The 16,952-nt window shown below is 44.0% G+C and overlaps 1 protein-coding gene across 1 annotated transcript in view; it reads right to left on the reverse strand.

The window, feature by feature from the left end:
* Positions 1 to 16,952, reverse strand: part of dnai4 (dynein axonemal intermediate chain 4) — a 116,597-nt gene that overhangs the window by 22,734 nt on the left and 76,911 nt on the right. The window contains exon 12 of the mRNA XM_048539720.1: positions 3,727 to 3,884. Coding sequence (XP_048395677.1) covers positions 3,727 to 3,884 — 158 coding nt within the window. The remainder of the gene's footprint in view (positions 1 to 3,726; positions 3,885 to 16,952) is intronic.

The raw sequence follows: 16,952 nt of genomic DNA on the forward strand, positions 1-16,952 counted from the left end.
ACAATTCATGTCCATTGGAGAAGGAAATCTGGCATCTTTCCTTCATCTGGACTATATGTAAATTTACATCCTCAATAGTGCAACTAACTGCTAACTGCCCACTGAAATAGCCGAATAACATTTGGTTGAATTAAACTGCCACAAGGAAACGCTAATAAGATAGACCAAGGGTTTCAACCTAGTTATTGTACATAATCACACTGAGCCTAGTTAATGCTAGAAAGTCCTTCACACAGATGTCTAATATTAAGAAAGTCTCCCTTCCTTTGAAATTCCATGGTATTACCACAACTGGATACCTTACGATTGACATCCTGGGGGCCATCACTGAGTGGGGACTTAACTGGGCTGGCCACACAAATGCTACAGCTATATGAACAGGTATTTTGTGATGAATAATTCATCTCCTGATACCATGATCCCTTTCCAACAGCTGCAAGGAACAGAGTAAGAGTATTTAAAGGAATGTCTGCCACTTACTTGGGTTAGTAAAGCTTCAACAACACACAAAAACTTGACACCATCCAGGTAAAGCAACCATTTAACTGCCATCTATTATGATATCAATTATTGAAGTACTGAACAAGCCAGGCATTGATCATAATCAGTTAAAGATTAGAAGTAATTTTTTATAATGCATGGAAAATTCAAGGGTAAAAGACATGGTAGAATTCAGATTTTGAAATTTTAATCACAAATACATCAGCCATGATCTTATTGAGTTGTAGAGAGGCTCAAGGAGCTAAATGGGCTACTTTTGCCCCTGTTTCAAATATTCACGTGATCTCAGCAATTAATTACTTTGACACAGAAACATAGAAACAAAGAAGATAGAAGCAGGAGGGTGGCATTCAGCCCTTCAAGCCTGCTCCACCATTCACCACGATCATGGCTGATCATCCAACTCAATAGCCTAATCCTGCTTTTTCTCCATAAACTTTGATCCCATTTGCCCCAAGTACTTTTCGATTCACCTCTCAAACGCATGCAATGTTTTCCTGTGGTAATGAATTCCACAGGCTCACCACTCTTTGGGTGAAGAAATATCTCTTCATCTGTCTACCACAAATCCTCAGACTGTGGCCCCTGGTCTGGACACACCCACTATTGGGAAATTCCTCCCTGACAAAATGAGCATATAGATTTCTGAAGTATTTTCCCGTTTAGAAAATAATCTACGCCTCTATTCTTCCTACCAAAGTGCAAAACTTGTAAGGGCATGGAACGCCCTGCCCACCAAGGTAGTTAACTCAGCCACATTAGGGGTATTTAAACAGTCCTTGGATAAGCTTATGGATGATGATGTGATAGTACAGGGGGAGGGGCTTAGATTAGTTCACAGGGCGGCGCAATATTGAGGGCTGAAGGGCCTGTTCTGCGCTGTATTGTTCTATGTTCACACTTTCCCACATTGTATTTAATCTGCCATTTTTTGCTCACTTTCCTATGCTGTCTAAGATCTTTTGCATCCTTCCCAGCTTCCACCTGATTCTTCACCCATCTTTGTGTCATCTGCAAACAAGATTCCCTCAGTTCTTTTGACCTCAATCTTAGTGTGTAATATGAATAGTTGTGGTCACGAAACTGGCCCCTATGAAACTCCACTAGTCATCTGCTGCCATTCCTGAAAATGACCCTTTTATCCTTACTCTCTTGCCTTCTGCCAGTCAGTCAATCCTCCTTCCATGCCAACCATTTTCATTGGAATCATTTATTCAGTGATCCAATCCAATGCAGCATATCCATAGACAGGGCTATTCCGCACAGCTCCTGTCCCATGGTAAGCCCCCTGACCAATACCCAAATCTCTAGAACTAACCATGGTCCAAAGCCCTGGAGAACTGACTTGTGAGGATAGACCTGACTGAGAATGGCCTAACCCCCAATACTGACGTTTCCACAGCACCCTGACTGACCTACCCGTAAACCCCAGATTGATTGCACTTGACCAGCAGGACTGACCATGGTCCAATCCCAGGAATGCTAAGACGCAGATCTCGGATTCTTGTGGGACCATGCACCTTGCTATCCATGGAAAACTCTCTGGGATGGAATCAAATTAATCCCTTGACCAAGTGGAGTGACACCATTTAACAGCCCATAGTCACCTTGAACACATGAAGGGCCAGTCTCCTCTGACTTTCATTCGTGAACACTTGGTTGAAGCATATGCAGGGTGTAGGCTATGTAAACAGATGGCACATGCTGTAGGTGTAACAAAGTGACAGTTCCCTCCCTTGATTGTTCAGTGCTCCAAACTGACAAGTTGCCAGCTCTTCTATGTGTGTTAAAAAACTATGAAAGCAACGGAGGTCGACAGGGTTGTCACAGATAAGTAACAGGCTATGTATTAAAAAAATGCATGCAACAGAGGCTGCCAGCCTTCAAGTGAGCACAAAGTAAGTAAGTGGTAAGAAACAAAGCTAACAATCATTACATACAAATCATGAGCGTTCCAAAGACTCAAAGTGAGATCGTGAAGGGCTGCAGCGCTGTGTTAGTTGATCTGAAAGCAGGCCACTCACCATTTTGACCTCAAAACATATTGCTGTTCAATCATTGTCAGTGAGTAAAAATCCTTAAATTCTCTCCACAATCGTGTACTGGGTCTACCTACAGCACATGACTCCACCAGTTCAAGAAAGCAGCTCATCACCAACTTCTCAATGACAACTGTTTGGGCAATAAATACTGGCCAATCAATCATGCTCACATGCCACAAGAAAATTTTAAAAAGGCATGATGTGATCATTTACTGATGCTGACTTGTATTGTCAAAGAGGGGGAGACGATGGTGCTCCTGGAGTGTTCAGGGATGTGGTGGTGGTGGAGAAAGAGTTGGATGAAACAAGTGGCAAGATGATGCTGCCTAGAAATTGCTCTGACTTTTATGTCAGAAATTGGTGATGCCCAGTTTCTGGCAGAAGGAGAGGAGAATTATGAGCTGCATAGAAATGAGGCAATAGGGATGGGTAATAATTAGATGCAAGTGCAAGGAAATAGGCTAGGCAACACTTATTAGCAAGATTTGGCGCGCTTGTTTAAACCTTAGGCTTAAAATCTGTATCTGAATATCAGAAAATCTGAATATACTTTCTCGATGTTGAGATTTTAACAATTTTTCATTTTGGTACTATTTTCTGAACTATTTCACCATTGTCTAGGCCACTCGTAGGAGCAGAAAATTGTGTTTGCCATATATCCATAATAATCTCTACATAACTAAATCTCTCTCTTCACTAACTAAATCACCACGCTATCATTCAGATGCAATCTTTTGGTAGCTTAAATATAGCAAATTAAACAGCTGAGGTTTTTGACTTGCTCGCCGAACTGGGTTGTTTTTGTTCAGACATTTGGTCACCATAAAATGTGACATCATCAGTGGATGTTCCGATGAAGCAATGAAGCAGGAATTCCTAGAGGCATGGTTCTCTACCCATACTTCAATCAACAAACATATTTAATTGGACTCCATATACAAACCCATACAGATCAAAACCAGAAATGACGCTACTCACTATAATGGACTGGACAGGCTCCACTGATGATGTCACCCAGCATGGTGACGAAATGTCAAAGCAAAAACAAGCCAGCTTGGCGAGCAAGGCAACAACCTCACCCACAACCCGAGCTACAGATCTTTGCCAAAATTGAAAAAAATTACAACGGCTGTTAACTGTCTCTAGCTGCCACTGACAACATAGAATTGAATGTTAAACCTGCCTGATGATTCCAGTCCTTTCGCAAGAGTCCATTTGGCAACTCTGCCATCTGCAGCTATGGAGATCAAGGTCCCTTCCTTTTCATCCCCTTTGGAATTTCTGTCCTGTTCCGTCCATTTCAGCTGCCAGACTGGGCCAATGTGCTTATTCAGATCATTACTAGAAATATGTAGAGAAGGCACAATTCAAACCCTTAAATTTAAAAGCAGTAATTTTGAAACTTTACAAAAACACCTGTATGAAAATCTCAAAAAAATGGAATCAAAATATAAACAAAACATCTTCCAAAGGAGATAACAAGGTGTGGAGCTAGATGAACACAACAGGCCAAGCAACATCTTAGGAGCAGGAAAGCTGATGTTTCCGGCCTAGAACCTTTATCAGAAATGGGGGAGGGGAAGAGGGTTCTGAAATAAATAGGGAGACAGGGGGAGGTGGATAGAAGATGGATAGAGGAGAAGATAGCTGGAGAGGAGACAGACAAGTCAAAAAGGTGGGGATGGAGCCAGTAAAGGTGAGTGTAGGTGGGGAGGTAGGGAGGAGATAGGTCAGTCTGGGGAAGATGGACAGGTCAAGGGGGCAGGATGAGGTTAGTAGGTAGGAAATGGGAGTGTGGCTTGAGGTGGGAGGAGGGGATAGGTGAGAGGAAGAACAGGTTAGGGAGGCAGGGACGAGCGGGGCTGGTTTTGGGATGTGGTGGGGGAGGGGAGATTTTGAAGCTTGTGAAATCCACATTAAAATGCCATCTGCTATTCACAATTCCTTCACCTCCGCCCCATCTGCTGCCAGGATGAGGCATTCCACTCCTGTACATCTCAGGTGTCTTCGTTTTTCAAGGACTGCAACATTCCCCCCCGCAGTGGTCAAGAATGCCCTCGACCATATCTCCCATATTTCCTGCAACTCATCCCTCACACCCCGTCCCCGCAATTAAAACCGAAAGAGAATCTGCCTTGTTCTCACATACCACCCCACCAACCTCTGGATCCAACGCATCATCCTCCGACACTTCCACCACCTGCAATCTGATCCCACCACCAAAGACATTTTTCCCTCCCCTCCCTTATGTGCTTTCCGGAGGAACCAATCTTTCCATGACTCCCTTGTCTGCTCCATACACCCCTCCAGCCCCATCACACCCGGCAATTTCCCCTACAACAGCAGGAAGTGCTACACCTGCCCCCACACCTCCTCCCTCACCCCAATCCCAGGCCCCAAGAAGATTTTCCACATCAAGCAGATGTTCACCTGCACATCTGCTAATGTGGTTTACTGCATCCGCTGTACCCGTTGTGGCCTCCCCTACATTGGGGAAACCAAGTAGAGGCTTGGGGACTGCTTTGCAGAACACCTCCACTCAGTTCGCAATAAACAACTGCACCTCCCAGTTGCGAACCATTTCAATTCCCCCTCCCATTCCTCATACGTCATGTCCATCCTGGGCCTCCTGCAGTGCCAAAACGATGCCACCTGAAGGTTGCAGGAACAGCAACTCATAATCCGCTTGGGAACCCTGCAGCCCAATGGTATCAATGTGGATTTCACAAGCTTCAAAATCTCCCCTCCCCCTACCGCATCCCAAAACCAGCCCCGCTCGTCCCCACCTCCCTAACCTGTTCTTCCTCTCACCTATTCCCACCTCCCACCTGAAGCCACACTCCCATTTCCTACCTACTAACCTCATCCTGCCCCCTTGACCTGTCCATCCTCCCCAGACTGACCTATCTCCTCCCTACCTCCCCACCCACACTCACCTTTACTGGCTCCATCCCCATCTCTTTGACTTGTCTGTCTCCTCTCCAGCCATCTTCTCCTCTATCCATCTTTGATCCACCTCCCCCTGTCTCCCTATTAATTTCAGAACCCTCTTCCCCTCCCCCATTTCTGATGAAGGGTCCAGGCCCGAAACATCAGCTTTCCTGCTCCTCTGATGCTGCTTGGCCTGCTGTGTTCATCCAGCTCCACACCTTGTTATCTCAGACTCCAGCATCGGCAGTTCCTACTATCTCACAATGCCTTAGTGGTTAGCACTTCTCCTCACAGTGCCAGGGACCTGGGTTTGAATCTAACCTTGGATGACTGTCAGTGTGGGTGCACGTTGTCAATCTGCCTGTCTGGGTTTTTGTCGGGTGGTCCCACAGTCCAAAAATGTACAGGTTAGGTGGTTTGGCCCCGCTAAATTGTCTGTAGTGTCCAGGTGGATTGGCCAGGGTAAACGTGGGGCTGGGGGTTTGTGGATCTGGGTTGGATGCTCTTCAGAGGATCGGTGAGGACTTGATGGGTTGAAAGGCCTCTATTTGCACTGTAGGGATTTTATAAGCCACTTAAAGTAGATAAGTGTGTATTTCAAACGAAGTACATCATTTTAGTCTAATAAGTAGTGTTTACAGAAGACAAAGAGAATATAGTGGGTGTCATAGCAGAGCTCTGAAGCAGGGAAAGACCTTTATTAAAGCCAGAAAGGGTGAGAAAATCTCTATTACAGTCATAAATCACAGGAAAAATGTTCTAGTTCACTGGTAATGCACCTGAGAACTGCAAATGCTGTAGAATAAAAATCTATAAAGATGATAAAATACCTAATCCCATTAGGAAGCTTTGGCATCAGAAATAGCATTTTTAGGAAAATTTAATTTCAAAGATAGGCCAAATAGAATAAAAATTTGGCCATCCCAGACCAGACAATTTTTCAGGTGTAGAACTCCTTCATATTGTATAGCAAAGCAGAAGCTAGACAAATAAATAACATTCCTGTATATCATTAGAAATATAGCGGATACTGTTGTTGATCACTAAGGGATAAATGAACATCAGACAACTTCAAAGAGGTACTGAAAATCTTTGACAATTATTTCAATTTCAGAAATAATATAATTCTTGAAATAGCATGATTTAACAAAACAGTGCAGTGTCCAGGTGAATCCAGTGATTATTTAATTAAAGATCTCTAAACACTAGTGGAGAAATTGCAACTCCGGTAACTTAAAATCACAATTCATAACACAGCAGATTGTCTTAGGCATCACTGATGAGTCATTGTTACATTGATTACAGCAAAAAAGAAGCTAATTCTAGAAAAAGGCTTTTACATGGCAAGTGAAATTGAAGCTTAGAAGCAAAACAGAAAAATTCTACCAATAGAAGATAACACTTGGCACTGAAGATTTATGGAATCTATTCATTTCTTAAGGTACAAAATCACACCAGTGTTACAATTGATTCCCAGGCCCAATTTGTTATGATATCCCAAACTTTTTAGGCTCCTAGGCAAGGCTGGATGAACTGGCCCTCTTTCTACACAGAACATAGAACAGTACAACACAGTACAGACCCTTCGGCTCATGATGTTGTGCCGAACTTTTACCCTAATCCTAAGGTCTATCTAACCTCCACCCCTACCTTATACTATCATCCATATGCCTATCTAATAGCTGCTTAAATGCCCCTAATGAGGCCGACTCCACTACCCTCTCTCGCAATGCATTCCATGTCCTGACCACTCTGAGTAAAGAACCTACTTCTGACATCTCCCCTATATCAACCTTCACTCACTTTAAAACTATGCCCCCTCATAACAGCTATGTCCTAGGAAAAAGTCTCTGGCTGTCTACTCTATCGATACTCTATCATTTTGTACACCTCTATCAAGTCACCTATCATCCTCTAATGAGAAAAGCCTGAGCTCTCTCAACCTTTCCTCATAAAACCTTCCCTCCATTCCAGGCAACATTCTAGTAAATCTCCTCTGCACCTTTTCCAATGCTTTCACATCCTTCCTGTAAATGAGGTGACCAGAAATGGACACAATACTCCAGATGTGGCTGAATTAAGCTTTTGTATAGCTGGAGCATAACTTGACGGCTCTTGAACTCAATCCCTCTATTAATGAAAGCTAACATACCATACGCCTTCTTTATAACTCTATCCACCTGGGTGGTAGCTTTCAGGTAACTGTGGACATGAACCCCAAGATCCCTCTGCTCCTCCACACGACCAAGAATCTTTCCGTTAACCCTGTGTTCTGCTTTCAAGTTTTTCCTTTCAAAATGAATCACCTCACACTTTTCAGGATTAAACTCCATCTGCTTATCAATGTCCCTTCGTAACCTAGAACAGCCCTCCGCACAGTCTACAATGGGACCCACCTTCATATCATCCACAAACTTACTAATCCACCCTTCCACTCCTTCATCCAAATCATTTACAAAAATCACAAATAGAAGAGGACCCAGAACAGATCCTTGTGGTACACCACTCGTAACTGAGCACCATGTTGAATATTTTCAGTCCACTACCACCCTTTATCTTCTAAGGGTCAGCTAATTCTGAATCCAATCTACCACATTTCCCGCTGTCCCATGCCTCCTTCCCTTCTGCATGAGCCTACCATGGGAAACCTTATCAAATGTCTTACTTAAATCCATGTATACCACATCCACTGCTCTACCTTAAGCCACGTGTTTGGTCACCTCTTCCAAAAATTCAAAAAAGTTTGAGAGGCACGATCTACCACTCACAAATCCATGCTGACTATTACAAATCAAACTGTGCCTTTCCAAGTGATCATAAATCCTATCTCTCAGAGCCCTTTCCAATAATTTGCCTACCACTGACATAAGATTAACTGGTCTATAATTTCCAGGGTTATCCTTATTCCCTTTTTTGAACAAAGGAACAACGTTTGCCTCTCTCTAATCTTCCGGCACTAAACCGGTGGACAGTGAGGACGAAAAGATCATTGCCAAAGGCCCTGCAATCTCTTCCCTCATTTCCCATAGAATCCTTGGATAAATCCCATCAGGCCCGGGGGACTTATCTATCTTCAACTTCCTCAAAATTCCTAGCGCATCTTCCTTACTAACAGCAACCACCTCTAGCCTAGTAACCTGTTTCATACTGTCCTCCTCTACAACGAGGTCCTTCTTAGTTGTGAATACCAAAGAAAAGTATTCATTAAGGACCTCTCCTATCCCTTTAGGCTCCGTGCACAAATTCCCTTTACAATCCTTGATCAGCTCTCCCCTTTCTCTGGTCATTCTCTTCTTCCTCGTGTACATGTAAAAAGCCTTGATGTTTTCCTCGATCCTGTTTGCCAAGGTTTTCTCATGCCACCTTATAGCTCTCCTAAGCCTTTTCTTTAGCTCCTTCCTGGATAACTTGTATCCCTCTAAAGCCTTTTCCGTTCCTTGTTTCCTAAACCTTACATAAGCATCCTTTTTCCTCTTAACCAGTCATTCGACCTCTCCTGAGAACCGAGGCTCCCCCACTCAACCATATCTTCCCTGCCTGCTAGGGACAAACATATCAATCACACACAGTATGCATTCTTTAAACAAACAAACAAACAATCTCCACATTTCAATAGTGCTCTTCCATGACACCATCTGTTCCCATTTTATGTTACCCATTTCTTGCCTAACAAAATTATAATTACCCTTCCCCCAATTATAAACCTTACCCTGCTGTATGTACCTATCCTTTTCCATGACTATTGTAAAAGTAACAGAGTTATGATCGCTACTGCCAAAATGCTCTCCTACCAACAGGTCTAATAACTGGCCCACTTCATTGCCAAGCACCAAATCCAAAGTGGCCTCTCCTTGTGCTGGTCTATCTACATAGTGAGTCAGAAATCTTTCCTGAATGCACTGGACAAAATCCTCTCCATCTAAACTATTACAACTAAAGTGTTTTCAATCGATACTTGGAAAGTTAAAGTCACCCATGACCACAACCCTGTGACTTCTGCAGCTTTCCAGTATCTGCCTCCCAATTCGCTCCTCCACTTCTCTGCAAATATTAGGGGGTCTGTAAAAAAAACCCCAACAAAGTGACTGCTCCTTTCTTGTTCCGGACATCAACCCAAACTGACTCTGTCGTCATATCATTCTCAAACTACCTTTCAGTAGCTGCTATACTAGCCCTGACTAACAATGCCACTCCCTGACCTCTTTTTCCACCCTCCTTATTTCTCTTAAAGTGTCTAAATCCCAGAACTTCCAATAACCATACCAGTCCCTGAGTTATGCAAGTTTCTGTAATGGCCACAACATCGTAGTTTCTCTACAACATCGTAGTTCCAAGTACTGATCCATGCTCTAAGTTCATCTGCCTTATTTCCGATAATTCTAGCATTGAAGTATACACACCTCAAACCATTTCTGTATCCACAATTACGCACCATCGACCGTATTTCTTTATTAACAACCTCACTCCCTATTGTGTCTGTTAGAAGGCTGAATACCTTATCCTTTGAATTACAAATCCAGTCCCCCACCCCCTGCCAATCTAGTTTAAACTGTCCCGTATAACTCGAGCAAACCTCCCTCCCAGGATATTTGTGCCCTTCTGGTTCAGGTGCAACTCGTCCCTACTGTACAGGTCCCACCTTCCCCAGAATGTGCTCCAATTATCCCCATAATGGAAGCCCTCCCTCCTACACCAGCCCTGCAGCCACATGTTTACGTCCACACTCGCTCTCTATTTCTTGCCACATTTTCACGTGGCACTGGTAGTAATCCAGAGATAACTACACTGTTCGTCCTGGACTTCAGCTTCCAATCTAATTCCTTGTACTCGTTTTTCACATTCTTAATCCTTTTTCTAGCTATGTCATTGGTACCGATGACTGCTGGTTGCTCACCCTCCCTCTTAAGAATCTTGAAGACACGATCCAAGACGTCATGTGCCCTGGCACCCGGCAGGCAACGTACCATCCGTTCAACTTGTTTGCATCCACAGAACCGCCTCTCTGTGCCTCTTACTATTGAATCCCCCACTACAATTGCTGTCCTATTCTCCTCCCTTCCCTTCTGTGCCACAGGGCCAGGCTCAGTGCCAGAGACCTGTCTGCAATGGCCTTCCCCTGGTAGGTCGCCGCCGCAGCCCCCCCCACCTCGTCCCCCTGCCCCCACACACGTAGCCAAAACGGTATACTTATTACTGCGGGGAACAGCCACAGGGGATCCCTGCACTATCTGTCTATTCCCTTTCCCCTTCCTGACAGTCACTCAGCTACATTTTTTCCTGTACCTTGGGTGTGACCACCTCCTTGTAACTCCTCTCTATCACCCCCCTCAACCTCCTGAATGATCCGGAGTTTATCCAGCTCCAGCTCCAGTTCCCTAACGTGGTTTTTGAGAAGCTGAAGTTGGGCACGCTTCTCGCAGGTAAAGTCAGAGGGGACACCAGCAGTGACTCTTACCTCCCATATCCTGCAAGAGGAGCATGCAACTGCCCTATCCTCCTTTCTCTCTATCTAGATTTCCAGAAGAATTAAAAAAAAAGCCTTACCTTACCAACCCTCCACACAGTTTTTTTTGGTTAGAGAAGGAGGAGGGGTGGGAGACATGACACATTTAGAGTGTTTCGGGTTTAGCCAACGCCTGAATATATCAGTTCCTTCTGGTTCGCATTCTTTCCACACGCCCACCGCTGAAAACAAGAAGGCTGCTGCTGCACGAGGTAAGTTTTTATACAGGGGAAAAAAAAACAACCTTACCTTCCTATCAGTACTCTGGCTCATGCTTCTGCCACTAAAAATAATTCAACATTTCTCCTTGTAGGTCACAACAAGGTTAATTTAAAAAGGATCCCCTCTCTCATGGATACCTTTTCCAAATAAATATATTCCTGATGTAAAAGGAACCAAATTAACCAGACTTTCTTGTGTCAGAAGTAGTAAGTTCATTAGCTACTAAACAAGAGAAAAATTAATAAAATGTGACACACACATTAGAAATGTGAATTTAGTAAAATGATAACAGTTAAAAAGAGACATATATATGTACATATATATTTATATATGTCTCTTTTTAACTGTTATCATTTTACTAAATTCACATTTCTAATGTGTGTGTCACATTTTATTAATTTTTCTCTATATGTATTAGTCTTTAGGCTGCCCAAGGAGCAGATCCTAGGATGTTGCGGCCATTGAGTTGGATGACACAAATTGCTGCAACTTGTAGTGCAGCAGGTTGAAAATTCTTGGCTCTACAGTTAGATGACAGGATTTTGATCTGCTTCCTTCTCAATTGACACATTATTAGTTTGCCTGGCTTCTAGCTCTCTGGAGAGAAAGATTATTTCTTTATATGGAATATCAAACAGCTGTGCTCAAGTTGTGACCTCCACAGCACACTATTAGCTTCTGGATGTGAGTTTGCTCGCTGAGCTGGAAGGTTAGTTTTCAGACATTTCGTCACCATTCTAGGTAACATCATCACTGAGCCTCCGACGAAGCGCTGGTGTTATGTCCCGCTTTCTATTTATCTGGTTAGGTTTCCTTGGGTTCGTGATGTCATTTCCTGCATTGGTGATGTCATTTCCTGTTCTTTTTCTCAGAGGATGGTAGATTGATTTGGAGCCAATGTGTTTGTTGATGGAGTTCTGGTTGGAATGCCATGCTTCTGCCATGCCATCAACATCAACCTGGCCAAAGAAACACTGGTGACACTATTAGAAGAACAGAAGACACATACACCAGACACCACCAACCTCATCAGCAAGGACAACATCATCAAGCCAGTGGACCTATGCCTCACCACCCACTTCACTTTCAATAACAAAACCTACAGACAATCAAAGGTACACCCATGGGATCTCCGATATCAGGGTTCTTAGCAGAGGCAGTAATGCAGAGACTCGAACAAACAGCTCTGCCAATCATCCAACCCAAACTTTGGGTCCACTATGTGGATGACACCTTTGTCATCACTAAACAAAACAAATTAGAGGAAACATTCAAGACCATCAATAATACCCTTTACTGGCATAACATTCGCAAAAGAGGAGGAAAACAACAACAAACTGCCATTCCTAGATGTCACAGTAGAGCGAACAGCCAATGGGGAACTTCAAACCAGCGTCTACAGGAAAACAACACATACGGACCAAATACTGAACTACAGGAGCAACCATCCCAACACCCACAAACGAAGCTGCATTAGAACATTATTCCAACGAGCCACCACACAGAGCAGCACAACGGAACTACGCAGAGCAGAGGAAAATCACCTACACAGCATATTCAAAAAGAATGGGTACCCTATGAACACAGTCTGCCGATTTCTCAGCAACAAACCCAAACAAACAGACAAAACGGGCTCAGAAACCATAGCCACTCTCCCCTACATCAAAGACATTTCTGAAATGACTGCCAGACTACTCGGACCTCTTGGCATCAGGGTAGCCCACAAACCCACCAACACACTAAAACAGCAGCTAATGAACTTAAAAGACCCTATACAGACAACAAATAAAACGAACGTCATCCGCAAAATACCTTGCAAGAACTGTGACAAACACTACATTGGACAAACTGGCAGAAAGCTAGCCACCAGGATACATGAACATCAACTAGCCACAAAACGACATGACCCACTATCACTCGTATCCTTACATACAGATAAGGAAGGACACCACTTTGATTGGGACAACACATCCATCCTAGGACAAGCCAAACAGAGACATGCACGAGAATTCCTAGAAGCATTCCAGCTCAGCGAGCAAACTCTCATCCAGAACCTCAACCTGAGCTACAAATCTTCTCAAAACTCGCTAACAAACACATACCAGGCACTGCAGTTAGTTTTTAAAACCTTTTTTGGAATATTCTTGAAACGGTAAAACACAAATATGTCAGCAGTTTTGGATATAATCTGCAGGAGATAGCTTTATGCTGAAAGGGATAGTCAGCCTCTCACTATCTTTCCCTTTTAAGTGTCTCTGGTTAAAGATTCACTGCCACTTTATGGGTGTGACTTTCCATGAGATAGAAGTGCTCTTGTCAGACAATGACTGAATTTACATTCATAGTCATTTTTCGGCTGTATGTCTACCATTAAAAACATTTAGTAATTAAAAGTTTAAAATATCATAGGTAATCCAGGCATATGATCCATTGTTATAACTTCAGATAAGCCTATGCAGCTGGTTGGACAGGAATTAAGACTCTGAAAGTTCTCACAAACTCTGTGCAGCAAAGCTAATTAACAGACGTGAAATACAACTTCTAAAACTGAAAGCATTTATCGTGAGCAAATCAGAAAATATGCCGAATCAGGACACAGCTACCGAAAAGCAAAAAACCATAAAAAAACTATCCACAAACAAACCAACCACAACCTCATCACCTCAGGTGACCTCTCACCTCCCAAACCATCCACAACCTCATCACCTCAGGTGACCTCCCACCCACAGGTTCTAACCTCATCGTTTCCCAACCCCGCACCGCCCACTTCTATCTCCTGCCCCAAGTCCACAAACCCGACAGCCCCAGTCAACCCATTGTCTCCACCTGCTCCTGCCCCACCAAACTCATCTCCACCTATCTGGATTCCATTTTCTCCCCCTTGGTCCAGGAACTCCCTACCTACATCCGTGACACCACGCACGCCCACCACCTCCTCCAGAACTTCCAATTCCCCGGTCCCCAACACCTCATTTTCACTTTGGACATCGAGACCATAAGACATAGGAGTGGAAGTAAGGCTATTCGTCCCATCGAGTCCACTCTGCCATTTAAATCATGACTGATGGGCATTTCAACTCCACGTCCCTGCGCTCTCCCCGTAGCCTTTGATTCCTTGTGAGATCAAGAAGTTATCGATCTCTGTCCTGAAGGCATTTAATGGCCCGGCCTCCACTGCACTCCGTGGCAATGAATTCCACAGGCCCACCACTCTCTGGCTGAAGAAATATCTCCTCATTTCCGCTTTAAATTTACTCCCTCTAATTCGAAGGCTGTGCCCATGGGACCTGGTCTCCCTGCCTAACGGAAACAACTTCCCAGCATCCACCCTTTCCAAGCCATACATTATCTTGTAAGTTTTTATTAAATCTACCCTCAACCTTCTAAACTCTAATGAATACAATCCCAGGACCCTTAGCCATTCATTGTACGTTAAACCTACCATTCCAGGGATCATCCATGTAAATCTCCGCTGGACACGCTCCACCGCCAGTATGTCCTTCCTGAGGTGTGGGGCCCAAAACTGGACACAGTATTCTAAATGGGGCCTAACTACAGCTGTATAAAGTCTCAGAAGCACATCACTGCTTTTATATTCCAACCCTCTTGAGATAAACAACAACATTACATTCATTTTCTTAATCACGGACTGTACCTGCGAGTTAACTTTTAGGGAATCCTGGACCAACACTCCCAGATCCCTTTGTACTTCTGCTTTACGAATTTTCTCACCATTTAGAAAATAGTCCATGCCTGTATTCTTTTTCCCAAAGTGCAAAACCTTGTACTTGCTCACGTTGTATTTCATTAGCCATTTCCTGGACCATTCTCCCAAAATGTCTAAATCTTTCTGCAGTTTCCCCACCTCCTTAGTACTACCTGCCTGTCCACCTATCTTCGTATGATCGGCAAACTTTGCCAGAATGCCCTCAGTCCCTTCCTCCAGATCATTAATATATAAGGTGAACAGCTGCGGCCCCAATACTGAACCCTGCGGGACACGACTTGTCACCGGTTGCCATTCCAAAAAAGGGCCTTTTATCCCAACTCTCTGCCTTCTGTCAGACAGCCAATCCTCAATTCAAGCCAGTAGCTCAACTCGAACACCATGGGCCCTCACCTTACTCAGCAGCTTCCCATGAGGCACCTTATCAAAGGCCTTTTGGTAGTCTAGATAGATAACATCCACTGGGTCTCCCTGGTCTAACCTACTTGTTACCTCTTAAAAAAATTCTAACAGGTTTGTCAGGCACGACCTCCCCTTACTAAATCCATGCTGACTTGTTGTAACCCGACCCTGCACTTCCAAGAATTTAGAAATCTTATCCTTAACAATGGATTCTAGAATTTTACCAACAACCGAGGTCAGGATAATCGGCCTATAATTTTCCATCTTTTGCCTTGATCCTTTCTTAAACAAGAGGGTGACAACAGCAATTTTCTAATCATCTGGGACTCTTCCAGACTCCAGTGACTTTTGAAAGATCACAACCAATGCCTCCACTATTTCTTCAGCCACCTCCCTCAGAACTCTAGGATGTAGCCCATCGGCGCCAGGAGATTTATCAATTTTTAGACCTTTTAGCTTTTCTAGCACTTTCTCTTTTGTAATGCCTACCATACACAACTCTGCCCCCTGACTCTCCTCAATTGTTGGGATACTACTCACGTCTTCCACTGTGAAGACTGACGCAAAGTATTTATTAAGTTCTTCAGCTGTTTCCTTATCTCCCATCACTAGCCTTCCAGCATCAGTTTGGAGCGGCCCAATGTCTACTTTTGCTTCTCATTTGTTTCTTATGTATTGAAAGAAACTTTTACTATCATTTCTAATATTACTAGCTAGCCTCTCCTTCCTTATTTCTCTCTTTGTTATCCTCTGTTTGTTTGTGTAGCCTTCCCAATCTTCTGATTTCCCAGTGCTCTTGGCCATTTTATAGGCTGTCTCTTTTTCTTTGATACATTTCCTGACCTCCTTTGAGAGCCATGGCTGTCTAATCCGCTCCCGGATAATCTTTATTTTCTTTGGGATGAACGTCTGTACTGTGTCCTCAATTACAGCCAGAACCTCCTGCCATTGTTGCGCTACTGTCTTACCCGCTAGGTTCTGCTTCCAGTCGATTTTCGTCAATTCCTCTCACATGCCCCTGTATATACCATTATTTAAACTGTAACACCATTACATCCGATTTTGCCTTCTCTCAGTCCCTATACACCTGCATTCCCTATACAGATGGCCTAAAGGCCCTCCACTTCTTCCTGTCCTGCAGACCCGACCAATCCCCCTCCAGTGACACCCTCATCCGCTTATCCGAACTCTTCCTCACTCTCACCAACTTCTCTTTCAATTCCTCCCACTTCCATCAGACAAAGGGGGTGGCCATGGGTACCTGCATGGGCCCAAGCTATGCCTGCCTCTTTGTAAGGTACATGGAACAATCCCTCTTCCAAAGCTACACTGGCCCTATCCCCTCATCTCTTCCTCCGTTACATTGTTGACTGTTTCGGCGCTGCCTCGTGTTCCCACGGGGAGCTCGAACAGTTCATCCACTTCACTAACACCTTCCACCCCAACCTTAAGTTTACCTGGACCATCTCTGACACCTCACTCTCCTTCCTGGCCCCCTCTGTCTCTGTCTCTGGCATCCACCTGGAAACCAATATCAATTTTAAATGTACCGACTCCAACAACTACCTGGACTATTCCTCCTCTCACCCACCTTCCTGTAAAAATGCCATCCCCTATTCCCAAT

This window comes from Stegostoma tigrinum, chromosome 8, assembly GCF_030684315.1.
Source record: "Stegostoma tigrinum isolate sSteTig4 chromosome 8, sSteTig4.hap1, whole genome shotgun sequence".
Lineage (NCBI taxonomy): Eukaryota > Metazoa > Chordata > Chondrichthyes > Orectolobiformes > Stegostomatidae > Stegostoma > Stegostoma tigrinum.